This window comes from Gorilla gorilla, chromosome 20 (genome assembly GCF_029281585.2).
Source record: "Gorilla gorilla gorilla isolate KB3781 chromosome 20, NHGRI_mGorGor1-v2.1_pri, whole genome shotgun sequence".
In the NCBI taxonomy this organism is placed as follows: Eukaryota; Metazoa; Chordata; class Mammalia; order Primates; family Hominidae; genus Gorilla; species Gorilla gorilla.
Window position 1 is genome coordinate 53837542 of NC_073244.2, and position 26041 is coordinate 53863582.

Genomic DNA, 26041 nt, shown 5'->3' on the forward strand with positions numbered 1-26041 from the left:
CAAGTCCTGACTCCTGTGTCACTTAAGCTCCATGGCCTTCCCCTCTCTGATCCCCAATTGGCTCACCAGTTACTGGGAGGTTAATCCCTCCCTCCCTAAGCAGAAGCAGATGATTTATGCTGGGTCATGGAGCAGGCTCCTCCTAGGCGTCTACAGCAGATAACCCAGATGGAGCTCATCACCACACGTGCAGAGAAAGCCACGGTGTGAGAAGGTTGGGCACCTGAGCCAGGGCCTTCGGACAGCCCTCTGCCTGAGATGCAGCTCACTCCCGTCCCAGAACAGTCCCCCCACCAGAAGCCCCCACCACCTCAGCGGAAACAGGCAGCCGGACAGAAAGCAGGTTTTCATGCCAATAATTTATTGAACGGAGGTCTGTACACAGGCAAACCTTACTGTGGAAACTAAGACATCAGGAGCTCTCTCCACTCCCCTGGCCCTCCAGGGTGGGGTGAGGAGGGAGTAGACCTTGGGGGCAGAGGACAGGAGGGGAGTTACAGCTGTAGGAGGGGCGGGGCCAGGTTGGACGGTGCGAATCGACGTTTTCTTTAAGAAAAAAATTATAACAATCTATTTACACCCGGGGGCCAGGGAAGGGAAGAGGAGACGGGCTGGGCTGGTTCTATTTACAAGGGACACAGGAGGGGAGGGGGTCTGGAGGAGGTGGAGGTCTGGGGGAGGGGAGGGGGCCAAGGGGGTAGGAGGTCCTCATCCCCCCAACACCCTGTCCTTCTCTTCCCTCCCCACAACCAGTTAAAATCCTCTTAAAAAGCCCACCACAGGGGTGAGGCTGGTGAGGGAGGGACTGGAGGTGGGGACAGGGACTCATTTACCTCTGCCCTCTAGTCTAGGGGCCCAGCCAGGGCAGGAGCTTGATGGGCTATGGCCCCCCTTCCCAGCCCCTCTTGGGGCTCCCAGATGGAAGTGGAAGGGTGCTTGGTGGGGCCCTCAGGAGGAGTTAGTGAGGGTAGGTGTGGCATCGGTCGACTGCCAGTCTGAGCTGGTCGGAGTCTCAGTTAAAGCTGGAGGGAGGCAGGGAAGGAGCAGAGTTAGCCTTTGCCTTTCAGACACCCCTTCGCCCAACCCAAAAGTAGGAATTCTCTTGTCATAGATGCTACATTAAAAGTTACAAGCTGTTACTTTAGGTGAAGGGTTGCAAACTCAAGTGCTAAAGGGCCAGGATAGTAACTGAGTGACACACCAGAGTGCCAGGCTCCATATAAGGCGGTGGCTGGGCTGGGCACAGTGGCTCACACCTGTAATCCCAGCACTTTGGGAGGCCGAGGTGGGCAGATCACAAGGTCAGCAGTTCGAGACCAGCCTGGCCAACATGGTGAAACTCCATCTCTACTCAAAATACAAAAATAAGCCAGGCATGGTGGTATGCGCGTGTAATCCTAGGTACTTGGGAGGCTGAGGCAGGAGAATCACTTGAACCCAGGAGGCAGAAGTTGGAGTGAGCCAGGATTGTGCCACTGCACTCCAGCCTGGGTGACAGAACAAGACTCCGTCTAAAAAATATAAAGGGCGCCCACTGTCTACTGTCAGTAGGATGGGCGGGCCCATTGCTGCCCAATCTGATTTTCTTCCCCAAGAGAAACAGGAAATCTGAATTTTTACATAAAATAGCCCCATTTTTAAACGTGGGCACCATGGCCAGGCACAGTGGTTCACGCCTGTAATCCCAACACTTTAGGAGGCCAAGCGGGAAAATCACCTGAAGTTCAAGACCAGTCTGGCCAACATGGTGAAACCTCATCTCTAGTAAAAATACAAAAATTAGCCAGGCGTAGTGGTGTATGTCTGTAATCCCAGCTACTCGGAGGCTGGGGCAGGAGAATTGCCTGAGCCCAGGAGGCGGAGATTGCAGTGAGCCGAGATCGAGCCACTGTACTGCAGCCTGGGTGGCGAGTGAAACTCTATCGCGCAAAAAAAAAAAAAAAAAAAAAAAAAAAACAAAACTTGGGCAACGAATTCAACTTTTTGTTTGTGTTCAGGCCAGACGTTATTTCTCTGGCTTTCCCATTGGCATTAAACACATTTAAACATTTGTACGCAAGAATGCCCTCTAAAGGTGGTCATTCACATGTTGTAAGATGTGTTTCCTATGCCATCAAAATGTCAATGATTTAAAAATACATTCAGGAAACCCAGCCACTGAGCGAACAGCCCCACCCTCCCCAGGCTGAGAGAAACTTTAACCCCCAGCAGATGGTCCCCACTTACCTTGTGAGGACTGGGTGAGGGTGGTAGTGCCCGCTGGGGACCTCAAGTGAGGAGGGATGAGAATGGCGTTGAGAGACGGTTGGATGGAGAGTTCTAGAAACAGGAATTGACATGCCAGTCAGGGTAGACTACAGCAGGGTTATGATGGGCACCAAATGGGAACCCAGCTGTTGGGAAGGCCAGTTGTTTGTGGACACCTTCAGCCACAGACCTCTCTCAATGAAAAACCAGAAAAAGCTTAGCACGAGGCAGATCACAGTAAAGCACAACTGAAGCAGGTTCGATTCCCCCTGAATCTGGGAGTCATCTTTCCTGAGCCCCAGGCCTGCCTTGTACCCTGCCCTTAGCTCCCCACTCCTGCTTCAACACCAAGCTCCTCACAATCTTTGGCTGCCCCCCTACCCCGCCCCACTCCCCAGATCCCAGGCTATGCCCTCACCACCAGCACTGAAGTTGAAGAGAGGAGGAAGTGGGCGGTTGTTAGGCAGCTGGGTTCCCAGACATCGCAGTTCATCAAAGAAGCTATGCGCACAGGCCTCTAGTGGGGAGAGCCTTGAGGATGGGGTGTACTCCAGCAGGCTAGAGCAGAGCGCGATGGCCTCTGGCGGCGTTCGAGATTTGAACACCTGAGGGATGGGTGCAGGGGTCATGAGGGTGAGATGCCCTGGACACTGGCATACTCCTGTTATCTCACTGCCACAGTGCCTGCGGCAAGTTATGACTGGTTGCTTCCCACACCCCCACCTTCCAAATGAAGAAACTAAGGCCCAACCACTAAGGAGAGGTCAGTTTGTATCGGGTAAGCAGGCAGCCCAGGTCTGGGACTATATGAGCCCTGCTGACCCTCCATAAATATTGGAATCTTGAATTTACTTGTGGGTTCTCAACTTTTAAAATGCCATAAACTTTGAAAGCGGATGGATGTTATTGATCCCTGGATAACTCTTCAAATCCTCCCAAGCCGTGATTCTGAGGCTAGGTCCACAGAACAGTTGACCTCCAAGGGGGACCAGCTCTCAGCCATACTGCCCTGAGCCCCTAGCCCTACGCCACCTTTGTCCAGGGGTGAGCTTTAATCTGAGGGAACTTGAACTCCGTGTAGTTGGGGTTCATCTCTCGGATTTGTTCCCGGGTTGGTGTTCCCAGCACCTGTAAAGAGAGGGAGGGGTCTGAGACAAGGGCCCTATCCCTCAGCCCCACCCCCTGCCCAGCCCAGCCCCGCCCCTCACCTTGATGATCTCCACCAGCTGGTCCACCCCACTGTCCCCAGGGAAGATGGGCTGGCCCAAGAGGAGCTCCGCCAGTACACAGCCAGCTGACCAAACATCTGAGGGGAAATGGAGGGAGCGTCAGGGCTAGGCGAGTAGGGCCACCAACCTCCCAATGCTTTTATTCCTCATGGCCATCCTAAGAGTGTCAGGAGCCCCGTTTTCTCAAAGACAAAGCACCTGGCCCAAGGTCACATGCAGCTTAGAAACACGGGCCCGACCTTGACCCTGCCTTTGCTGCACTCTCTAGTCTAGGTGTGTTTCCAGCCCTCAGTTCCTCTCTCTGCTAAGGACCCCAATGAGCTCCTTCTCTCCTGCTAGCCTTGGACGACAGACCAAATTAGGCCCAAACCTGCCAACAGGCACCCATGTTCTTTGGGCCACAGGAAGGTACAGCCTTAAATCCTGGACTGCCTTCCTCTTGTTCCAGCCTCTCTCCTGCCCATGAGAAGAGCTGCAGCCTGGCAGTCTCACCCCTCCCTGCTTTGTACCTTGACCCCCACAGCACGAGTTCATACCTAAGGACTCCACAGTTCGTCATGCTGCTGTGGAAGGTGCCCTTTCAAACTCTCATGCCCATTCCCTCAATTCAGACTTCCCCTCATGCCTGGAAAATGGCAGTTGTCCCCACAAACAGGGAAGGACACAGAGGCCCTGGGAGCAAGTTGCACCTTCATGGTGGCAAAGCCTTGCTTCCCGGTTCCCCCAAGGTCTCCGGCAGCCCTTCCCCCTAGCTGAGAACGGAGGGCTGACAGGGAGGTTCCAGAGCTGGTATGGACTCTGGAGTCAGGTCAGCTTTCAAATCCCAGTCCTGCCCAGTCCCAGTGGTGCCAGTGCGGGCAGGCGGCCTCACAGCTCTAAGCTCATCTGTAAAATTAGCATTCAACAGCATCAGCCTCCTAAGTTTGTGAGGACTGGATACAAGAACAGAAGTTAAGCTTTCATCACCAAGCTTGGCATACAGCATACAGAAAACTCCAAAACTTCCCAGATTGCCACTCCCCCCGCCACCCTCCCATAACTCTGACCGATGGATGAGGTGTAATCAGTGGCTCCAAAGATGAGCTCTGGGGCCCGGTAGTAGCGAGAACAGATGTAGGAGACATTGGGCTCCCCTCGGACCAACTGCTTTGCACTGTGGGAAGAGATGGGCAGGGGTACACATGAGGCAAGGGTTGGGGTCCCCCCTGCCTCTTCAGCCACCCAACATGCCCCAGGCCCACCTGCCAAAATCGCAGAGCTTGAGGACAGCAGTGTCAGGGTCCACCAGCAGGTTCTGGGGCTTGATGTCACGGTGACACACGCCCTGGGAGTGGATGTAGGCCAAGCTGCGGAAGAGCTGGTACATGTACACCTGCGGCAGGCACAGGATAGCAGAACTTTAGCCCAGCTTTCCCCATACAGCACCACTACCCCACCAGCTTGGCCTGAAGAGCCCTTCCAGGCCCACTCTCCCTGCTGCCCCCACAGCTTTGAGGAAACCCATTTGAAACCTTGGTTCTCTTAATGTGCACCACAATCACTTAAAGGACTTGTTAAAACAGGGACTACTGGCTGGGCATGGTGGGTCACGCCTGTAATCCCAGTATTTTGGGAGGCCAAGACCAGCCTCGCCAACATGTTGAGATCCCGTCTCTACTAAAAATACAAAAATTAGCCGGGCGTGGTGGTGCACACCTGTAATCCCAGCTACTCGGGAGGCTGAGGCAGAAGAATCACTTGAACTCAGGAGGCAGAGGTTGCAGTGAGCCGAGATTGCACCACTGCACTCCAGTGTGGGAGACAGAGTGAGACCCTGTCTCAAAAAAAACAAAAAAACAGGGACTGCTGGGCCCCACTCTTAGAGTTTCTGATCAGTGAGTTCCGAATGAGGCATTTGCAACAAGCTCTCCAGCACTGATGCTGGTCCCCGGACCACACTCTGAGAACCACTGCTTTAATCACAACCCTTGGCAGAAGCCTGATAAGTAAGGTACATCGGGAGGTTGTCATAAAACAGGCTAGGGAGCCAGGCACTCAGCTTCCCCCTCACCAAAACCACTGGCTCCTTAATGCGACAATCAAAACCACCCCTGAGCCTGCCCCCTCTCGAGCTCCATTTTCCTGCCACTCTCCCTCCCACTGACTAGAACAGAAGTACCATGAGAGCAGGATTTTGAGTTTCAGTTACTGCTGCATCCCCCAGGGCCTAGACAGACCAGGTCCTGACATGGCTGCTTCCTAGGCCCCCTTCCTTTTATTCCAGTTCCCCTCGGCCAAAGATGCCACTTCCTTGCCCTGTGCTTGGTCTCCTCCAGGAAGCCTTCCTTGATCCTTCTCACCCACAAACCAGGCTGGGTGCTTCCTCCATTTCCAGAATTCCCTGTGCTCCTTCTGGTATGGCAGCAGCTAGTTCATTTAACAGTTTTCTGTGATGACGCCTTTCTACCCTACCAAACTGAGAGCTCTTCAAGGCCAAGGCCTGGGTCGCAGTCAGTGGTGCCTCTGGAATTCCTCAGCCCTGGGACCCGTATGCAGGCAGCCACAGGACAGATTAGCCAAACCAGAGAGCTCCCCTCCTGGGAAGTGAGGTCCAACAGCCACAACCACTGGTAGAGCCCACATCGGCTCACCCGTGCTTGGGTACGTAAAGCCAGCAGGAGCAGCAGCTGGGCCCCAAGTGACCTTCAGCAAACAAACCCACCCACCTCCTTCCAATGCAGTAGGCTGCTCCAGCCTGTTCGCCACATCATCCCTGGGCTGCAATCATTCATTCATTCATTCAAACACCTCCTGAAGGTCTGTAACACCCAGGGCACGATGCCAGGCACTGGGGAATGAGCCTGCACAGATGATGGACGGAGATGCATTCCTGGCTCTGTGGATGCTAACCTTCCTCCAGCCCTAACTCCTTCCCACCTACCCCCAGCCAAGGCTCTAAAGGCCCGAACTCTGGCCTCAGCAGCTGTCTCTGTGCAGTCCTGGTCCCCACCACCCCCTTATCCTGAGCTAACTCCAACATCTCTGGTGCCACTGGACTCCCTGTATGGACCTGAGCAAGTACCTGGCAGCTTCTGCAACCCCAGGTCAGGCTGCCTTCCTGATTCAGTCAGGCCTTGCCTGCCTTGGCCCTCCCCTGTGTTAGGTGAGCTCCATCTCTGGGGGTTATGGGAACAACAGCAGGGGACATGGGGCCTCCAAAAACCAACATAAACTTGGCGGATGAGGGATCCCATAAAAGGCAGGAGGCTCCAGAGCCCCTGGCTTTGTGGGCCTGGGTCCCAGCAGCCCACCTGCCGGCCTACCTTGACATAGAGAATAGGGATGGTCAACTTGGCCTTGGTGAAGTGGCGGGCCACCCGGTACACTGTCTCGGGCACATATTCCAGCACCAGATTTAGGTAAAGCTCGTCTTTCTGCAGGGAGCAAAGGAGAGGTGTGAGGTACTGTGAGAAGAGTGAGGAGGGGGAAGGAAGGTATGCAGGGAGCAGTGGGGGAAAGGCAGGCAGGCAGGAAAATGGCTGGAGCAACCCACCACCACCACCTCGAGATCTCACCTTCTCGCCACTGGAGTAGAAAAAGTATCTCAGCCTCACAATATTGCAGTGGTCCAGCTTACGCATGATCTGCAGCTCTCGGTTCTTGAGGGCAAAGGGAGAGTCTCAGAATACGACCAACTCTCTCGGCTGCTCCTCCCTACTCACACTCACTCCCAACAACAGCCAGGCAGCTACTCCCTGTGTCCCGGCTCCAAGGTCCCCTGGAGTATCCTCCAATTCCTTGTCTCCAGACTATTCCCCTCCCACAGGAGCTGGAAGCCCACAGGTTAAACCCAGGCCACAGATATGTTTTCTTCACCCCATTTTTTTTTTTTTTTTTGAGACAGAGTCTTGCTCTGTTGCCAGGCTGGCATGCAGTGGCTCGATATCGGCTCACTGCAACCTCTGCCTCCCTGGATCAAGCAATTCTCCTGCCTCAGCCTTCCAAGTAGCTGGGATTACAGGCATGCACCACCACACCCAGCTAATTTTTGTATTTTTAGTAGAGATGGGGTTTCACCACGTTAGCCAGGATGGTCTCCATCTCCTGACCTCGTGATCCACCTGCCTCGGCCTCCCTGACCTCATGATCCACAGGCCTCAGCCTCCCAAAGTGCTGGGATTACAGGTGTGAGGCACCGCGCCCAGCCACCCCACTTTTAAAAAAAAAAAATTTCAACTTATTGCTGACATGTAAAAGCCAAATGGCACCTTCTGATTTTTTTCTCCAAAATAAAGTTTTAAAAAGGATAGGCCGGGGCCAGGCGTGGTGGCTCACGCCTGTAATCCCAGCACTTTGGGAGGCTGAGGTGGGTGGATCACGAGGTCAGGAGATTGAGACCATCCTGGTTAACACGGTGAAACCCTGTCTCTACTAAAAATACAAAAAAAATTAGCCAAGCATGGTGGCAGGCGCCTGTAGTCCCAGCTACTCGGGAGGCTTAGGCAGGAGAATGGCGTGAACCCAGGTGGCGGAGCTTGCAGTGAGCTGAGATCGCGCCACTGCACTCCAGCCTGGGCGACAGACTCTGTCTCAAAAAATAATAATAATAAATAAAACAAATAAAAAAGATAAAATTTATTATTATTATTATTTTTAAAAGAACCTGGCTATGTTGGCCAGGTTGGTTTTGAACTCCTAGTCTCAGGCAGTCCTCCTGCCTCAGGCTCTCCAAGTTCAAGGATTACAGGCGTGAGCTACCATACCCAGCCGTAAAATAAAAATAAAATAAAATAAAAAACAGCTGGGCATGGTGGCTCACCCCTGTAATCCCAGCACTTTGGGAGGCCAAGGCAGGGAAATCACTTGAGGCCAGGAGTTCGAGACCAGCCTGGCCAACATGGCAAAACCCCATCTCTACTAAAAATACAAAAAAATTAGCTGGGCATGGTGGCGCACACCTGTGATTCCAACTACTCAGGTGGATGAGGTACAAGAATTGCTTGAACCCAGGAGGCAGAGGTTGCAGCGCTTGAACCCAGGAGGCAGAGGTTGCAGTGAGCCGACATCACACCACTGCACTCCAGCCTTGGTGACAGAATGAGATTCTGTCTTAAAAAAAAAAAAATAGAGACCATCCTGGCTAACACGGTGAAACCCCGTCCCTACTAGAAATACAAAAAATTAGCCGAGAGTGGTGGCACACGCCTGTAGTCCCAGCTACTAGGGAGGCTGAGGCAGAGGAATCGCTTGAACCTGGCAGGCGGAGGTTGCAGTGACCCGAGATCACGCCACCACACTCCAGCCTGGGTGACAGCATGAGACTCCGTCTCAAAAAAAAAAAAAAAAGAGATTTCACATCTAAATCCAGTTTTCAGTTTGTCTTGAAAAATCAGGGCTAGGTATGCTGGCTCATGCCTGTAATACCAGCACTTTGGGAGGTCGAGGCGGGGGCGGATTACTTGAGGTCAGGAGTTCGAGACCAGCCTGGCCAACATGGCAAAACCCTGTCTCTACTAAAAATACAAAAAAAAAAAAATTAGCCAGGCATAGTGGCCCACGCCTGCAATCCCAGCTACTCAGGTGGTTGAGGCACGAGAATCGCTTGAACCCGGGAGGCAGAGGTTGCAGCGGGCCAAGATCGTGCCACTGCACTCCTGCCTGGGTGACAGAGTAAGACTCCATCTCAAAAAAAAAAAAAATCAGGCATGGGCACATGAGGCTTGCCCCCCTACCTGGCACAAGCAACAACAGACAGGTAGTGGCCATCCAGCTCACTTTGGTCCCGTGGAAGCATCTGGGTCCTCGAACTCTATCTAGGATCCTGAGTCCCAGACTCCAGGCATTGGACTTTTCCCAGAACGCGGTCTCAGCATTCTTCCCCATTCTCTATTCCTCAGTGAGGCCTAGGAACTCCCTGCCCCTACATCCCTCTTACTTCTGGAACTCAACTCCAATCAAATTCTGACACCCTGGAGCTCCTCCTGCCCAAGGGCCCTCCCTGCCAAGACCGAGGCCCTGGTCTGGTTCCTTTCCAGTCTAGGCTCAGTTCTCCTACACCCAGACTAGTCTAAGCTCCAAATGCCAGGCCCTTAAACACCAATTATTCCTCAACTTCCACTTCCTCCATCTCCTTCTAGTTCCCCGAGCCTCTCCTAGCTCAACAGGGCACCTCCATTCCATTCTGCACTGGCCAAACACCTGGGAAGAGCGCGACCTTCAGAACCACCCGCGCTAGCCCTGCCAGGTCCCTTTCTCTCCTGGGAAGAAGTGTAACCAAATGGTTAAGGTATCAGATTCCAGCCTTGACTGGGGCACTTGCTCTATGACCTCAGGCAATCCTCTTATCTGAGTTTGTTTCCCTGCTTTTAAACTTAGCTTACACTTAGAATGGGTATAACCATAGTACCTACCCTCAGAGAATCTTTATGTAAATTAAACAAGAATTTGCTTATTAAGCACTTACATTGAGCAAATGCCCAGTAAAAGCTCTGGGCTCTCCTGGGATCCACATTTCCCATCTTCCACAGGTCTCATTTCCTCTTTTCCCCCTTCTCTTCTGGCCCATGGCTCTGAAACCCAAGCCTCCAGCTCTCTGGCTAGGGTTCTCCCACCAGTCACACCCAGTCCCCAAACCTCCCTGTCCCCATCCCGCCCAAGCTACCTTGAACCTCTTGTCCTGGAGAACCTTCTTAATGGCGACTAGTTCCCTGGTCTCTGCCAGCCGTGCCTGGTACACGACCCCAAATGAGCCATTGCCAATCACTTTGATGTCCGTGTAAGCCACTTCTTGGGAGCGCTCTGGGCCTTGGCCTAGAGTGGCTACGACTGTGGTCACCTTCCCGCTGTCACCTGGGGAACAAAGGGGATACACAATCCACTGACCCATCCTGTCTGCGCATCACCCTATCCTGGGGCTGTGGGAGGAAGGGAAATCTCTGCAGGAAGCTCGTTGGGGACCTCTTTGTCCCCTCCTCCTCTTTGAGGAAAGGTGGATGCTGGGACCTTCCCAGTGACTTTTCCCCTCTTCCTTTCTGGGAATCTTAAGTCCTGCTCCCCTCCACATAGGAGGATATTGATACCTTAAATCTCTCTGCTTCAAGGGTTGGCAACCCCAAATTTCTACTTCTAGGAAGCAACAGATCACTGGTCCATCTTGGTACTGGGAGACATCAGATGTTGACTCCATCTACTCTGGATCTACTGCCCTCTGGCCCCTCCTATTTGGAGAAAGCTTGACCGAGCCTCTTCCACTTCAGGGAGCAGTAACCCTGAGGTACTCCTACTTTAGGAAAGCACTAACCTCTCTCACAGCCTAGAGGATACTGATGTCTAAATCCTCCCCTGTAGAGCTGGTAACTTTACTGGTTCTTGGTGACAGAAATGAATGTCCTCTCCTGCTATATGTACCAGTGCCCTGACCCTCACTTTTTGGTACTTTGAGATTAGAAAAAAACACTGACCTGACCTCTTCATCTGAGTGGTCCAGAGACCCAGACCCCTCACTATATGTGGGTGGTCCCTAATGGACAAGCACCAAATTATGAGAATGATGAACCTGACCTTTATTATCAAGGAGCTATTCCAGCCTCAGTCCTTTGAAGGAAAGCTATAATTCCCAATTCCCATTATTCAAATGGTGGCAAACCTTGGTGCCATTCTTAGAGGACAGTGATCCCTTTGAGTAACTGATGAACCAAATCCATTTTTTTTTTTTTTTTTTTTTTGAGACACAGTTTCGCTCTCGTTGCCCAGCTGGAGTGCAATGGCATGATCTCGACTCACTGCAACCTCCGCCTGCTGGGTTCAAGCGATTCTCCTGCCTCAGCCTCCCGAGAAGCTGGGATTACAGGCGCCCGCCACCACGCCCAGCTAATTTTTTATATTTTTAGTAGAGACAGGGTTCCACCAGTTGGCCAGGCTGGTCTCGAACTCCTGACCGCAGGTGATCCGCCCACCTCAGCCTCCCAAAGTGCTGGGATTACAGGCGTGAGCCACCGCGCCCGGCCACCAAATCCATTTTGAGGGGCCAGTGACAAGTTCTTTCAGAGGGAGATAACCCTACATCACTTTTTTTTTTCAGAGCCAATGACACCATACCTTAGAACAATTATTAAAAAAGTATAACCTTAGATCCATATTCTATAGGAAACTGTGACCTACCCTGCTCCATTCCATTTTTGTTAAAGGAGACACACCAAGCCATGTATTTTAAAACATGGACTATGGACTTGGTTTGAAGGATATGCTGACTCCCAATGTCTTTATATCTAAGAGGCAGTAACTATTCTCACCATTGGCAGTACAGCTCAACAAGATTTAGGGTGGGTAATGATGCCAGGTCTTGGTTTTAATAGGGAAGATGATCTGAGTACCAGGTTTGGAAAGCCTGGCCCTATTCTTCGGGGACAAAACACAGTAACCTCAAAGCCCTGCTTCTAAGTGATATTCGCTCCAAATCCCCGTCTTCTGAAGGACAGCGAATGCAGATCCCTCTTTTTCGGGGTTGGTCTTATTCTTGTTCTCTTAGGAGACAATAACCCTAGATCCCCATTTGCAAGCGACTGTGACCTCTGATCCAATATTATAATGAATAGCAACGTCAGATACCTGTTCTTAAGGCTCAAGGACCCAAGACCTCAATAATGGAAGAACAGAGACTTGTAACCCCTGTTTCTTTGAGTGTTAGTAATTCTGATCCAAGAGTAATTATGATCTCCAAGAGATGGTAACCCCAAGACTCCTTTTCCTGGGAGGAAGAGGGCTCGGATCCCCGGTATGGGGAGGCACAGTGACCTCGAGCTCCTATCTAAGCACATGAAAGAATCTGATGGATGTCTGAGGAGCTTTGGGAACCCTGATCACCACCCTACACGGGCGCCACTAGTACTCACGGCCCAGCTTCACCCCGGGCGGCGGGAAGCTAGTGCCTGCGCCGGGGCCTCCGCTGCCTCCTCCGCCGCTGCCGCCGGGTCCACCCCCGGAGCTCGAGGCCCCGACGCCCCCACCCATGGCCCCGACAGATGCCTTTCCGCCGCCGGTGCCGCCTGGGCCGGAGGCCGAGCCTCCGGGGCCGCCGCCGCCTCCTCCGCCTCCGCCGCCGGGCTCCGCGAACGAGCTGGTCCGCGCCCTGCCCGAGCCCCCAGGGCCGCCTCCCGAAGGCCCGCCGCCGCTCATGGCGCCGAGCACAGGCCCAGGCTGCGGGGCTCGGGCTGCCCGGGCTGCCCCAGCCGCCGCCGCTGCCGCCGCCTCCCCCGGGCTCTGGCCTCTTCCAGGCCGCGCCGCTCTGGCTTGGGCTCCGGCTCCGGCCCAGCGCCCGCCGCGGGGCACGCCGGGAGATGCAGTCCGGCTGTCGTCCGCGCCGCCGTCACCGCCCTCGGCCCGCACAGAGAGCCGCGTGGCACGCCGGGAAATGAAGTCCACAAAAGCCTCAGAGTAGACCGCGGGAATGATGAGCGGGAATGACGGGTCACGCTGTACGTCGGGAAATGGAGTCCAGGGTAATCTGTCAGCCGACTGTACGACGGGGAGCCCTGAAGCACTTTGGGAAGCAGAGAGCCTGATGCACGCTGGGAAACGGAGTCCACTCACTCAGTCTATTAGCTGTGTATGCGTCCCAGAGCCCGGTGCGCTCTGGGAAATTGAGTCGGCCCGCGTGAACCTGCGGGTCTCTGGCCGTGAGGCAAGCCGGGAAATGGAGTCGTCGCCACGCCCTCACCGCATTGCAGGTGTAAAGCGATTTTTAAAGCACGCCGGGAAATGGAGTCTCAGGTGGTTTTTAAGCCCCAAGTGGATACTGCAGTTCCGGAGATGGGCGAGGAAATGGAGTAGGTTTACGCGCTCCTCTTTCCAGGTACGCTGGGCCGCAGTCTCTGCCGGGAAGTGTAGTCAGCACCAAGGCCTCAGTGCAGTTGCCACAGCGAGCCCTGGTGTGTTCTGGGAAATGGAGTTCGACGTATCCTCCCCATTGACTGAGGGGGCGGGATCGCCCATGAGCTCCAAGCATGCTGGGGAATAGTCCAGACCTGACCCTTTGTGAGGCCAGTCTGCGGAGGCTTGCCGGGAAGCGAAGTCCAATGGCCACCATCAGGGGCGTGTGAACGAAAGGTTAGAGACTGCGGCAGTTCCCTGGAGAGACTTAAAAGTGTTTCAGCGCCTCCTTCCTCGCCCCCAGGTCCTTCTTTCAGAAAGAGCCGAGGTCGATCAAGGACTGCTGGAAAATGGATCCAAGCACCTTTAAGTTCCAGGTGACCATAGATCAGGAAAGAAAAAATGTCCCCTCTCTAACCGCAACTCTGCAAAGATTCGGGAAACAAAGTTCCCGGCGGTTTCTCAGAACACTAACTAGTCTTCGGATACAGTCTAGCTTTTCCTAGCAATGTGGTTCGCACCAGGAAGATGAATGGAGCATTAAAAAGACGGAAACATCATTTCTGGGCCTGGCGCTGTGGCTCAGGCTGGGCGCCGGTAGCTCACGCCTGTAATCCCAGCACTTTGGGAGGCCGAGGCTGGCGGATCATCCGAGGTCAGGAGTTCGAGACCAGCCCGGCCAACATAGCGAAACCCCCGTCTCTACTAAAAGTACAAAAATTAGCCGGGTGTGGTGGCGGGCGCCTGTAATACCAGCTACTCAGGAGGCTGAAGCAGGAGAATCGCTTGAACCCGGGAGGCGTAGGTTGCAGTGAGCCGAGATCGCGCCACTGCACTCCAGTCTGGGCGACAAGAGTGAGACTCCGTCTCAAAAAAAAAAAAAAAAAAAAAAAAAAAAATCCTGTCTTGAACCACCATTCAGTTTTCAGTTTTTGGTTTGTTTTGAGACAGGGTCTCGCTCTGTCGCCCAGGCTGGCGGGCAGTGGCGCAATCATAGGTCACTGCAGCCTCTAACTCCCAGGCTCAAGCAATCCCGCCACCTAAGCCTCCCATGTAGGTGGGACTACAGGCGTGCACCATCACGCCCAGCTAATTTGGTTTGGTTTGGTTTTTGGGGTGGTGGTGGGTAGCGGGGTGGGCTTCGCCATGTTGCCCAGGCTGGTCTCCAATTCCTGGGCTCAAGCGATTCTACCTCAGCCTCCAACGTGCTGGTATTTCAGGCTTGAGCCACGGCACCGGGCCTCCCACTCTTGTGTTTTGCGTCCTCCGCTTCCTAAATTACAAGATCCCGGAAAGCCAAAAATAAGGAAGCCAGCTGCAAAGAGTAGCCTCAGGTTTTGTGTACTCAGTGAGTCGTCCTATTTATCGATTAATACCCGAAGGAGAGTAGCCCCCAAAGGGCGCTGGGAAACAGAGTTCCTGTGTCTGTATGTGTCTCTTCCTCCCCCGGAAATACTTAGAAGTAGAATGAAAGCATTCTCAGCCCCTCCCGCATCCTGGAATGGTGGGAAATGGAGTCTCTGGACTTCACGTTAATCCGAGCTTGTGCTTATACTAACTGTCCTGTCCTTTCTGAAACCAGAAGAAAGTCCTGTCCACTCAGTTTGTTCCTGACTGCGATTCCCCGCGGACACAACTGCGGGGGTCGGTAGCGCCAAAGCCTGTTGAGACTACATTACCCAGAAGGCAAAGTGCGGACACGCTTCCGCTCCCTTGACAAAGCAGGTGGCCGCACCACCTGCGGCTAGGCGCGGGCGTTTCTGGGAGTTGCAGTTTCCCAGCCAAATGGTACCTGCTGCCCTCTGATGGCAGCTCTGAGTCAAAAAGTAAAAATTTCAGTCAAGCCCTTTGGCCTAGGGATTCCAACACGGGACCAAGACGGCTCAAAAGGGCGGCGACATGGGGCAGGATAGCGAGGGTTATTTAACCGCCAGAACCCGTGGGGCATGCGCCGCTGCGTGTGGGCAACCGCCACGAGGGGATTGGGCTCCGTGGGAGTTTGAAGGTGACGGTCTGCAATCTATCAGGATGTTTGTAGAGGATGAGAATGTTCATAGAGGGATGCTAGGAAGGGTTGTAAACGTCTGAGAGAGGCCTATGGGTGTCTAGAAGGGCTAAGAGGAGTGCGTGGAGCGGTGAAGGGGTCTTTGATGAGCTTAGTTGACAGGATAATTACTGGGGACCAGTGGAGAAGCCTGAGGGGACTTAAGCTGTCTGCTAAAAGTTCTATGGGTGGGTGGACGCGATGGCTTACACTTGCAATCCCAGCACTTTGTGAGGTCAAGGCCGTGGATCACTTGAGGTCAGTCAGAAGTTCGAGACCCGCCTGGCCAACATGGAGGAAGCCCCATCTCTACTAAAAACACACAAAAAAATTAGCCGGGCGTGGTGGCCCACGCCTGTAATCCCAGCTACTCGGGAAGCTGAGGCACAAGAATCTCTTGAACCTGGGAGGCTGAGGTTGCAGTGGGCTGAGATTGCACCACTGCACTCCACCCTGGGCAACAAAGTGAGACTCTGTTTTGAAAAAAAGAAAAAAAAAAAAAAAAGGTCTATGGGAGACAGAAATTACTGGTGACCAAAGGGATCTCTGAGCGACCTGAAGGGGTGAGGGATGGTTGAGAAGCATTGGGAAGGGGCTTTGAGAGTCTGTGGAGGTACTGGGGCTACAGGTACAAAGCAGGGAGGTCTCTAATGAGATTAATTAATATGTGAAGTGCCTTGAGAGCATCTGTAAAGGGCTTTCTACTTGGAAGCAAGGATCTCAGAGGATATGGATGGGACCAAGGGTGTCTTCTTGCAGGAACATTTCAAGCCAGCTAGCTAATAGATTTAGGTGGGCGATTAAAGGTTAGAGTAGCCGCTGGAGTTTTCAAGGCCAAATGCCACCTGTGACATCCTACACAGCCAGAATCTGGGGCAACTTGTCTGGTAGGGCTGTGGTCTGACCTGGACAGCAGTTAGGGAGCTGAGCTGAGCACTTATGATTCCATATTAGATGTGGTTAGAGGTGCTTTGAAGGCACTGGGTTCAGGGGCTGAGGCCAGTAGTTAGGGTCCTCTCCTCCCTAGTGACAACATCCCCTTCTCCATCACCCCACCACCACCACCAACTCAGCTGCAACTATGTTGCCTGGAGACATGTCTCATCCCAGCTTCCAGAAATAGCCCACTGGCCCCCACCCCAGGGAATGACTTACATCACCCAGGAGAGGGAGCAGTTTCCCGCAGGCCGCCTCGGGAGCCTCGGTTTCCTGCCAGTATCCTAGTCCTGGATCCTCTCTTCCCTGCCAACCGACATCATCTGGGACCACCCACCCTGGCTGGCATGAAATGAGATGCGAGTGGGTAGCAGTTGCCAGTCAACGTTTCTTCCCCCTCAGGGTTGCACAGGGTGGAGTTTCATGGCGAAGCCAGTCCAACAAGCCCTCAATTGCCACTCCATCTCTTAGCAGCTGTGTGGCCTTGGGGAAACCCCTTCCCCTTTCTGGGCCTCAGGCACCTCACCTGCATGAAGGAGACAGAACTTGTCTCTAAGGGCACTTCCAGCCTGGATTATTCCTCCTAATTCTTTCATCCCTGATTCAAGCTCTCCAATCTCAGCTTCTAGCTTTATGAGCTCATCTCAAATCCTCTGATCCTGAAAGCCTGATCTGGATCCAACTATCTTGGTGTTAGGAAGGAAAAGTCAGGAGTTGTTGAAAGAACGTGGGCTTTGAAGTCCTGGCTCAGGCACAGGGCCCTGGGCAAGTCACTTAGCAGCACTGGTTGCCCCTACCTTACTGGATACTGAAAGAGCTACAACACTGCAGCTCTTAACTATTGGACACACAGTAGGTCAACAGCATCGATGACTAGTGAGCCAGTCCCTTGGCTGCGTGCTGGCTGGGGGTGTTCCCATAGCTGGACCTGAAGATCATCAAGTTACCTTGCAAGGTCTACATTTCAAGAGACACCACAGGCTGTTCTCCAAAGGACTCCCAGCTGAACTCAGAGCAACAAGAGAGGGGTGTGGGCAGGGTGCGAGGGGCAGTGCAAAAGGGAGCTCCTAGTCTTCACTGGGGACCTGGGGTGTGGGAAGAATTCCTAGCCACAAGTGGGAAGGCGTCCAGGCAATCAGAAGAGCAAGGGCAGTGGGGTTGTGGTGAAAAACAATGGGAAGAGCTTTCAAGGACAAGGTCCCCATGGAACAGGGGAGCAGTCAGATGAAGCCGGCGCATGCCCGAGACCACTATCATCAAGCTCTGGGGCTCATGTGCCTCTGAGGTCAGGAGACGGTTTCCCAGGCCTGGATTTGGCCCATTCTGATTAGGGTTAGGCCCTCTATACTGATCTGGCCACAGACCCACTAGCAGCCAGGCTGGGGCCCCTCCTTCAGAATCAAGCAAAAGCTGTGGTCCTCAGGGGGCTGCACCGAGCACCTAGGACATTGATCACTGCATCCAAAGGTCCAAAGTTTTATTGTTTTGAATACATTCTCCAGCGGCCCCTCTACTCCCCCCACCCTCAGTCCCCAATACAGAATAAGGCTTGACCACAGCCCCCCACCCCACCCCAGAGGCCCCAGCTGGGAGGCAGAGGGGGCTTCCAGTTTGGTTTCAGGGCACCCCCTTCCCATCCCCCCACCCGCCTGCCCATGGGCCAGTCCTAGGAGCAGCTGGGGATGAAGGGGTTGGACCGGTGCTGGGGTGGGGAGTGGGAGAGGGATAGCAGGCACTTGTAGAGATTTGTGGCCCATGGGCGGCACCCCTCACCCTCCTCCGCCCCCCACCCCCCAACACATGGAATTTTTGGTTCATTATAAAATTGTCCCTCCCTCCCCTGCTGTGACCTTGTGGGGTATGAGAAACCTAGGCACTCATGGCCCCCTGGAGGGGCAGGGCAGGCAGGGCTGGGGCTGAGGAGGGCTGGGAGTGGGACAGAGCGGGTGGGTCAGAGGGGTACAAGAGGCAGAGAACAGGGAGGGAGACAAGGCTTTACTTCCTAAGCGATTGTAATAGAAAAGTTCCTGGGTGTTAAGGCCAAAGCCTCAATTCAAATATAAATTCCCCAGAATGGAGGTGACCCCCTTAACTTCCCCCTCCCTCCCCCTACCACCACTTTGCCCAGAGCTTAGAAACCCACAGAGACAGGGAACAGCCCCTAGCCCTGGGCACCCACCCACCCCCACCATTTAAAAAAAAGAAATTAAAGTTTTATACAAAATGTGGGGATGGAAAAGGGAGGAGGCAGGGAAGAGACAAGAGAGCTGCCCTCACCTCCAGGGCATAGGGGGCTTAAGGCAGCAAAAGAAGCATGGGGGGTGGGGGGCACACAGGTCCCCTGCCCACAGCCCTCAGGAGTCTCGGTGCTCCAGGGAGAGCTGGGCCGTGGCATGCTGGAGGTCAGAGCTCACCCGCCTTGGGGTGAGGGGCCCCCCAGCCTCCCCAGGCCCCTCCCCACGCACCTTCTTGTCCTCGCCCTCATCCTCAAAGCCCCCAGCGGGGCCCCCACCCCCTTCGAGGCGACAGTCTTCACTCCAGCGCCGCTTAAAGCGTAGCTTGAGGGGCATGCACTGGGATGCCCCGGGTGCCTCGCCGGGCTCAGGCTTAGGGGGTGCAGGTGGGGCACGGGGCGTCTTGAACACCTCCCCGTCTTCCTCATCCTCATCACTGATGTCAGTCACCTCCACCTCCTCCGACTCGCCTTCCGAGATGGGCTCCACCTTGATCTGTGGTGGCGGGGGCGGTGGGGCTAGCGCCCCTGCCCCCTCGGCCAGCCCGCCCGCACCGCCACCGCTCTTGTCAGCACCGGCTGCGGCCTTCTCCCCAGCTGCCCGCTGCCGGCGTCCGAGTGGGGGCGGCTGGAGCTTAAACTTGAATGGGGAGGAAGAAGAAGAAGAGGATGACGAGGCCGAGGAGGGGACCGGTGGGGTCTCGGGTGCCATGGGCGGCAGCGGGCACTTGTCAGGGCGCTGGGGCTGGGGCACCACCAGCCCAGGGTAGTGCAGGAAGGCGCGGGGGCTGAGGTGGTAGTTGTAGACGCTTTGGGTGTGGGCCTGCAGGTACCGTTTCATGTCCTCAGGGCTGAAGGAGAAGTGGGAGCCTCCCCCTGAGCCGCTGGGCCCCCCGCCACCACTGGGGTACATCGGGCTCAGCGTGGGCGAGGGAGTGTAGGCCAGGTGGGTGGGCGTCATGGGCAGAGCCGGGGAGAGCTGAGGGGGCAGCAGGGATCCAGGACCGGCCAGAGGTGACACAGGGAAGGGGCTGAGGGGTTCAGGGCCACCCCGAGGCCGGGGATAGACTCGGAAGACACCAGGGTCATGGGGCAGGCGGGCCAGCGGGGGCCCTCGGAAGGCACCCAGATCCGGAGGGCCAGGTGGTCGGGCCCGGGGATCCTCTCCCAGCGGTTCCTCCAGCTCTGACGTGCCATCACTACAGTCACTGACTGAGCCTCGGCCCAGGCGGCGGGCCACCACAGCCGAGAAGAGGGAAGATGAAGATGAAGAGCAGGCTGGTGGTGAGCGGGGGTCCTCGGTGGGGGACAGCACCTCGGAGGGCGTTGAGGGAGGGAAGCGGAAGTGGCTACCACCCGACGGCACTGGCGGGGCACTCTGGGGCACCGCACCCCCTGGCAGAAGGGAGACAGTGTCAAGGCCCCTGGCCTAGCCTGAAGGGGCATGTAGACCCTCTCCACACCAACCATCCCTGGTACTCACCAGCCAACCCCACATCAATGAAAGGGTAATTGACCAGCACCAGTTTGTTGAAATTGAACTTGTAGGTGAACCGTTTCCCCTTGGTCTTGTGCAGAATGCGCTTGTTATAGTAATAGCTGTGGGTACAGAAATGCCATTGGGAAGGTCAGGTACGTGGGACCCAGGTCTAGACTCCACACCTTAACACGCACTTAGGTGTGGTTTCCAAAGGCCAACTGAGGAACGTAGGCCACAAAAGACAAATCAAGTGCCCAGAGGGTGGGTACCAGCTCTCTCCTCACATCTAAGGCAGGACTAGAGGATTCACTGGTGACTGTAATCTCTCCTCCGGATATGTCTGCGTTACCAAGGGGCTCAGGGAAGGGCTGGGAGTGGCCCAAGGTCACACAGCTAGGATTTGGCAAAGCCAGGGGTCAGACCCAATGCTTGTTCCCACAGGCAAGGGGCTGTGCAACCCGGGGGGGCACTCCACATGTGCTCAGGGGTCCCCAGCCCGTCCTCACCGCAGGGCCCGGCTCAGCTTGTCGTAATTCATCTGGGGCTTGCACTTGCGGACGCCCCACAGCCGGGCCACCTCATCAGGGTCTTTGATGACGAATTCCCCGTAGTCCCCCTGCCAGGCAATGACGCCCTGGTACTCCTCCTTCCGCAGCAGCTCCAGGATAAAGTGCCACAGCTGGATCTGCCTTGAGCCAGGGGACGACTCTGGCTTGTAGGCCCAATCCGGGAAGGCAAACCCTGGGGACAGGAGGCAGGGAGTGGCCTGGGGTCAGGCTGCCAAGTCCAGGGCTCTGGGTCCGATCCCAGGGTCCACCTCTGCCCTGCCTTCAACATGGGGAAATCTGTCTCACCTCAGCCAAGTCAAGATCTGATTTAAGAGAACACAGTGTGTGTCTGTCTGTCTGCATGTGAGGGGCTAGACAGGAGCTGGGGGGGAGGGGAAGCTGGAGCCCGCTCCAGCGACACCGGGAGAAACAGGAAACCGTCGGCGGTGGGTCCCGGGGCCAGTGCCAGGGGGCCAGGCACCAAGCCAGGCTGGCGGGCAGGGCTGCCAGTGGGGGAGGGGCAGGGAGGGGCACACGTGGCCAGCCGGGTTGGGGTGCAGCCCCCCAGCTTACCCCCACTCCCATTCAGAGCCAGTTGCACCACCCCAGCTCCTCGGATGTCCTCCTTAGAAACATGCACTGTCTCCTCCAAAGACCCAACAGAGCCCCTACTCCCAACCCCAAGACCTGAGAGGAAGATTTTTTTTTTTTTTTTTTTCTTAAAAGGACCAAGGAGGGGTGGGGTGACTGGTTGCCGATGAGGTCAGCGCTTGCACACACAGAGGCTTCTGTCTTCCCTGGAGAGTGAAACCCAGACTGTCTGAGAGGCCCCCCCAAGCCCTGGACCCTCTGAGCTACACTGCCCTCCCCAGACCCAGGCATCCAGGCCCCACCTGGCTGGAGGGCCCAGCCCAGGCCTGGAGCTTGAGCAGGCACCCTGGAGCTGTCACCCTCTTCCCACTTCTGCGTTCTCATCTTCAGCTCCTTCCCTGCCCACCTGCCTGCCCACCCCCAGCATTAACCTTGGGTAGAGGTTGGCGGTGGGCTGGCTGGTCTCTGGAGGGGGTGGGCAGCCTGGGGTGGGGGGTTGGGGGGCTGCGGTTGTTGTCATTTCCCAAACCCCCGGGTAATCAGGGGCCATCAATAATTCAGCACCAGGCAGCCGGTAATGGAGGGGTGGGAGGAGGGAAAGGGGAGGAAGGGAAGGAGTGGGGAGGCAGGGCAGGGTCCCTGGTGCCACTAGAGAGAGAAGGCCAAGGTGGCCGGCTAAAGATGGGCGGCTCCCAAATCCAGTGAGGCTGCAGGGGTCAATCCGACTCCCTTGGCCCCAGCTCAAGCAGGTACCAACAAGGCCTCCGGGCAACACATCCACCCTCAAAGACTCCACCCAAGTCTGGAATCCAACAGGGGATCCTTCCCCTTGGGAATCCAGGGAATCAGTAGTTCCTGCTCCCACAGGGACCACCCCCTCCAAATCCAGAGCTCACTGTAGGCCCCCAACTCCTGCCCAGACTGGGCTGCAGTACCACATAGCCCCCGGAGTCCCTGCCCCATTCAGATATATCCCAGCCTTCCACCAGCCCCTCAGGGTGCCAGGGATATGACCTCCGGCTGTTCACAGACCAGCACCAACAGCCCCTGTTCCATTTAAAAGTGACAGCCTTTGACATCCCCTTCCAGAGACCCCAGAGCCCCATCGCTCTCTTGGGAATCTAGGTGTTCACCCCATTATCCTCACCCTTCTAGAGAATCCAGATCACAAGGTCTCCTGCAAGGCCCAGGGTCCTTTGGAACCCAGGTGACCCAGCCACCAGCTTCATGGACCCTCACATCCCCTCCAAAAAGCTCCCAGCCCCTCTCAGGGAACCAAGCTCCATGCTACTTCCACCTCAGCCCCAATCTGGCTCTAGACCTAGGGGAGCCGAAGCCCCTGAGACATCAATCTGGGGGTGGGGGATGTACTGACTTCCACCCTCCCCCCAAAATTAAAGCCACCCTTCCCAGCCCACCCGCCCCAGCCTCCGTGTCCCGGTAACCAGGCAACGTGTGTGCAGCGACAGTCCTGGGAGCGGGGGAGCAGGAGGCTAAAAATAAACTTTGCAGAAGAGAGGGAGTGAGAGAGACTACATGCAACACAAAGGGAACTCGGAAAGGAGGTGGGGGGGCTCTGGAAAGGCCTCAAGCCGCATTCTGGGAGCTGTCCCAGGCCCCCTTGTTAAACTCCTTCCCTGAGCAACCCCTCCTCCAGGGCCTGGACCCTGGCTCCCACTTCTGGCAGGGACCCTTCCCCACTCCCAGGCCCACCACAACGGCGGCTTTCCTCATCGGACACAGCATACATGAAGGCCTGTTCCCGGCTTTGGGGGGGAGAATGAAGAGGGGGTGACGTCAGGGTGTCTCAATGGGGCTCTGTTCCCCAGGCCTTGGAGCCAGGAGCCAGGCACGGGCAAGGGGAGCATGTGTGAGTGTGCTGTGTATGCGTCCACGTGCTTAAAACAGGGAAACACCAGACCTGCACGGAGGAAGCTTGGGGGTGCGGGACCTCGGGAACATGGGGGCCAGTGAGGCAGGGAGAGAGCAGGCACATGGAGAGAGGGGTTCAGGAGACTGGGAGACAGAGTGCAGAAGTGGCAGCAGTCAGACAGCAAGGGCTGGGATGGCGAGGTCCCAGAAGCACACCTGGGTCCCACAGAGGCGGGGTAGGGATTCTCCCAGACAGACTATGCAAGCCTGGGGGGGACAAAACTCCTGGGCACCCCCCAACCTCACGTGACGGCCCAAACTTTTTTTAAGGGACTATGAGGGTCGGAAGGGAGGAGTGGTGGCAGAGGAAGAACACACCGGCCTCCTGGGGGGCCCCACCACCTCCCCCACTCCAGGCGGCCCTCTATGGCGCCAGAGCCGGGAAGAAAACAGGAAGTGGGAAACAGCCACGGCAGAGAGAGGGACCGGGATGGAGGACTGGATGGAGGGGTGCGGAGCGGCAGGCCAGGAGGCAGACGGGAAAGATGCACCGATCGGAGGCCATTCCAGGCCTCCTTCCCCTCCCCTCCCCCAGCCGGAAAACCCACACACTGTCCCGCCCCCCGACAGGGTTGGGGAAGCGACCCGCGGATCCTATCAGGCCAAGGCCGATAGCAGGGAGAGAAGATGAAGCGAGGTTGTCTGGGTGCCTCGGCCTCCTCCTTGGGCGAGGGTAGGCTCCTGCTGCCCCCCAGGGCCCAGCCACCCGGGAGCGAGTGGAAGCCGGGGGAGTGTGTAGGACGCACGTGACTGACCCTACCGCACTCCGCACCCCGGCCCCACCCCCAGGGCCCCTCCTCGGTCCGGGTCCCAATCCCCTGGCGCCGGATCCCAGCTCGGAGCCCTTTAAGATTAAGCCGCCCCCACCCGCCGAGCAGGGGGATGGGGATGGGAATGGGGTGGGGATGGGGTGGGGATGGGGTGGGTGGGCCGGTCGGGGCACACACCCGCACACAGGAGCCCGAGCCGCCGCCGCCGCCGCCGCCGCCGGGGGAAGGAAACAAGTTTGAACAGCGGCGCCCGGCCCCCTTCCCCCTCCCCCGTCCCCGCCCCGGGCCGGATTCCGACGGGGTAGACGGGCAGGGGGCCGCTGGGACCCCTCCCCCTGCGCGCTCGGGCGCAAAGTCCAGCCCGCGCGAGCCCGGGGGCGGCGGGGGAGGGGAGGGGGAAAAGTCCGAGTGGGAGGGGGGTTAATCCCGCTGCCCCCCGCCCGCCGACCGAGGGGGAGGGGAACCTTGGCCCCTTAAGGAGGAGCAAGTTGGCGGGGAAGAGAGGGGCGGAGGGAAGAGACGGCCCGCTGAAAGAGAAGAGGTGGATCCGGGAGGGGGGCGAGGGGGGAGCCTCTGCGTCTCCCCCCACCTTCCCCACCCTCCTCAACCCCGGGCCCCCGGTGGCGCGGGAGGAGGGTACCCAGGTCTCCCCGGAGCCACCTTAAAGCCGCGCGTTCTAAGGTCGGAAACAAAAAGTTCCTTTTTCGAACGTTCGGGCTGCGCTTTGGAACTTTGCGACTCGGCGAGGGCGGGGGAGCGAGGAGCCGACAGAGGCGGGCGGGGGAGGGGCGGCGCAGCCAGGACCCCGAGTCCCGGGCTCCCCACTCACGCCCTCCTCCTAGAGGCCATCCCGTATCCCCCGCTAACCTGGTGCAGGGCACGCGCCGCCGTGAAGGTCACCAGCCGGACCGTGCAGCGCAGAACCAGGGATAGCGGGCCCGGTGGACGAGCCCCCCCGCCCCGCACACGTCCCGGCCCCCAGAGTGCAACGTGACAAGAGCGGAGGGGAAGGACCCCGCCACCCCCGTGATCCCGGGAGTGGGGGAGAGCCCGGCCTGCGGGGTCCCGGTAGGGATACAGGACCAAGACCCGCAGCACCCACACCACTCCGCCCGGAGCCAGGAATCGGGGGTCCCAGGCAGCAACCCCGCTCGCGCCACGAGAAGCAACAGGTCTCCAGTGCTTGAGGGGTCCCCCAGAACTGGGGATCACTCGGGCTCCCCCGGACCCCTTCAGCCCCCCCAAAGTTTCTCCGTTCGGTTTCCCGGGGCAACAAGTCTCCCCCACACGTGCTGCCCCCGCCCCCACCTGTGTCCGCCGGGGTCTTCATGCTGGGGGGCCCAGGGCGAAGCGCCCCGACTCCGGGCCGCGGCTCCCGGCGCCCTCGCTGCCCCGTCCCGTCCCGCGCCCGTCGGGCCGCCCTCGCCGCCTCACCCGGCCTCGCCTCTCAGAGCCTCTCCCCTCCCCGCCGCCGCCTCCCGGGTTAATATCGCACTCCGGGGCCGGGACGCCCACGCCCCCCGGCCGGCGACGTCACCGCCGCGTCGCCATGGAGACACTGCGCCCGCCCCCTCCCCGCGCACTCACACACACGCTCGTCGGCGCGCAGCCACTGAGGACCGGCCGGCTCTGGGCTTAAAGGGGCCGCGCGGCGGGGGAGGGAGGAAGGAGGGGGTGGGGGTGGGATGGGGTCCCGCGGGTCATGACCCTAGTCAGAGGCTCCGAGTCTGCAGCTAACTTAAGTCCTCGGCACTCGCTACCTGCTGCCCCTCCTCCTCTCCTGCCCACTGCGGGCTCCAGAGTTTCTTTTGGGAGCCTGTATGGGAAAACGGGGGGCCCTTCCGAGGAAGCGGGGGTCAGAAACTTTTGTGGGGAGGGGGCAGAATCTTCTCTGCAGAGGGGCGGGGTCAGGACCTTAGAAGATGATGAAGACCACAGCATTTCCCAGCTTGGTTTTACCCAACCCCCCAACCCTGAGCCTGAATGGGGGCAGCTGTCCAGGGGTGGGGTGGAATGGGTGGGATGCATTTCCCAGCATCGGAAATGGGGAGGTGGCTGTGCCCTCCGCTCCTGTGGGGATGGGGTCTTGGCTTTCCTGATAGCCCCAGTCCAGCTGGGGAGGAAGTGACCAGAGAGAATGCATTTGGAAGCCCCCACCACCACCGTCCCCAGGCTGCAGCTGTCC

At 56.9% G+C, this 26041-nt stretch overlaps 2 protein-coding genes across 5 annotated transcripts; both read right to left on the reverse strand.

The window, feature by feature from the left end:
- Positions 1-340: 340 nt before the first annotated feature.
- Positions 341-12937, reverse strand: GSK3A (glycogen synthase kinase 3 alpha). Of its 2 annotated transcripts, XR_002003534.3 has the most exons (12): positions 12347-12937; positions 10117-10304; positions 7031-7114; positions 6779-6889; positions 4718-4848; positions 4523-4629; positions 3456-3553; positions 3280-3375; positions 2666-2852; positions 2227-2319; positions 834-1022; positions 341-546 (listed from the first exon to the last, which is right to left on the reverse strand). XR_002003534.3 is itself a non-coding variant. In XM_004060834.4 (11 exons), the coding sequence occupies exons 1-11, from the start codon at positions 12627-12629 to the stop codon at positions 949-951; spliced, it is 1452 nt and encodes a 483-aa protein (XP_004060882.1). In that variant the 5' UTR covers positions 12630-12937; the 3' UTR covers positions 341-948. The 2 variants fall into 2 exon arrangements, 1 of the variants encoding a protein (XP_004060882.1); XM_004060834.4 differs by having other exon boundaries at positions 341-1022.
- A 4817-nt stretch (positions 12938-17754) lies between these two features.
- On the reverse strand, positions 17755-25337 carry ERF (ETS2 repressor factor). 3 transcript variants are annotated; one of them, XM_004060835.5, is made up of 4 exons: positions 25165-25337; positions 20522-20756; positions 20019-20134; positions 17755-19930 (listed from the first exon to the last, which is right to left on the reverse strand). In XM_004060835.5, exons 1-4 carry the CDS (start codon positions 25184-25186, stop codon positions 18657-18659), a joined length of 1647 nt encoding a protein of 548 aa, XP_004060883.1. In that variant the 5' UTR covers positions 25187-25337; the 3' UTR covers positions 17755-18656. The 3 variants fall into 3 exon arrangements, with proteins under 3 accessions (XP_004060883.1, XP_030859939.1, XP_063557464.1); XM_031004079.3 differs by lacking the exon at positions 25165-25337 and adding an exon at positions 24034-24493; XM_063701394.1 differs by lacking the exon at positions 25165-25337 and adding an exon at positions 21586-21607.
- Between the last annotated feature and the right edge of the window lie 704 nt (positions 25338-26041).

Coding starts and splice junctions, on each gene's coding strand:
- ERF (XM_004060835.5), bottom strand. CDS start 25,186: ATGAAGACCCCGGCGGACACAG. Junction 20,757..25,164: donor GAAGACCCCGGCGGACACAG/GTGGGGGCGGGG, acceptor TCCTGTCCCCAG/GGTTTGCCTTCCCGGATTGG. Junction 20,135..20,521: donor AAGCTGAGCCGGGCCCTGCG/GTGAGGACGGGC, acceptor CTGTACCCACAG/CTATTACTATAACAAGCGCA.
- GSK3A (XM_004060834.4), bottom strand. CDS start 12,629: ATGAGCGGCGGCGGGCCTTCGGGAGGCGGCCCTGGGGGCTCGGGCAGG. Junction 4,630..4,717: donor AAGCTCTGCGATTTTGGCAG/GTGGGCCTGGGG, acceptor CTCTTCCCACAG/TGCAAAGCAGTTGGTCCGAG. Junction 2,853..3,279: donor AAGCTCACCCCTGGACAAAG/GTGGCGTAGGGC, acceptor CCCATCCCTCAG/GTGTTCAAATCTCGAACGCC.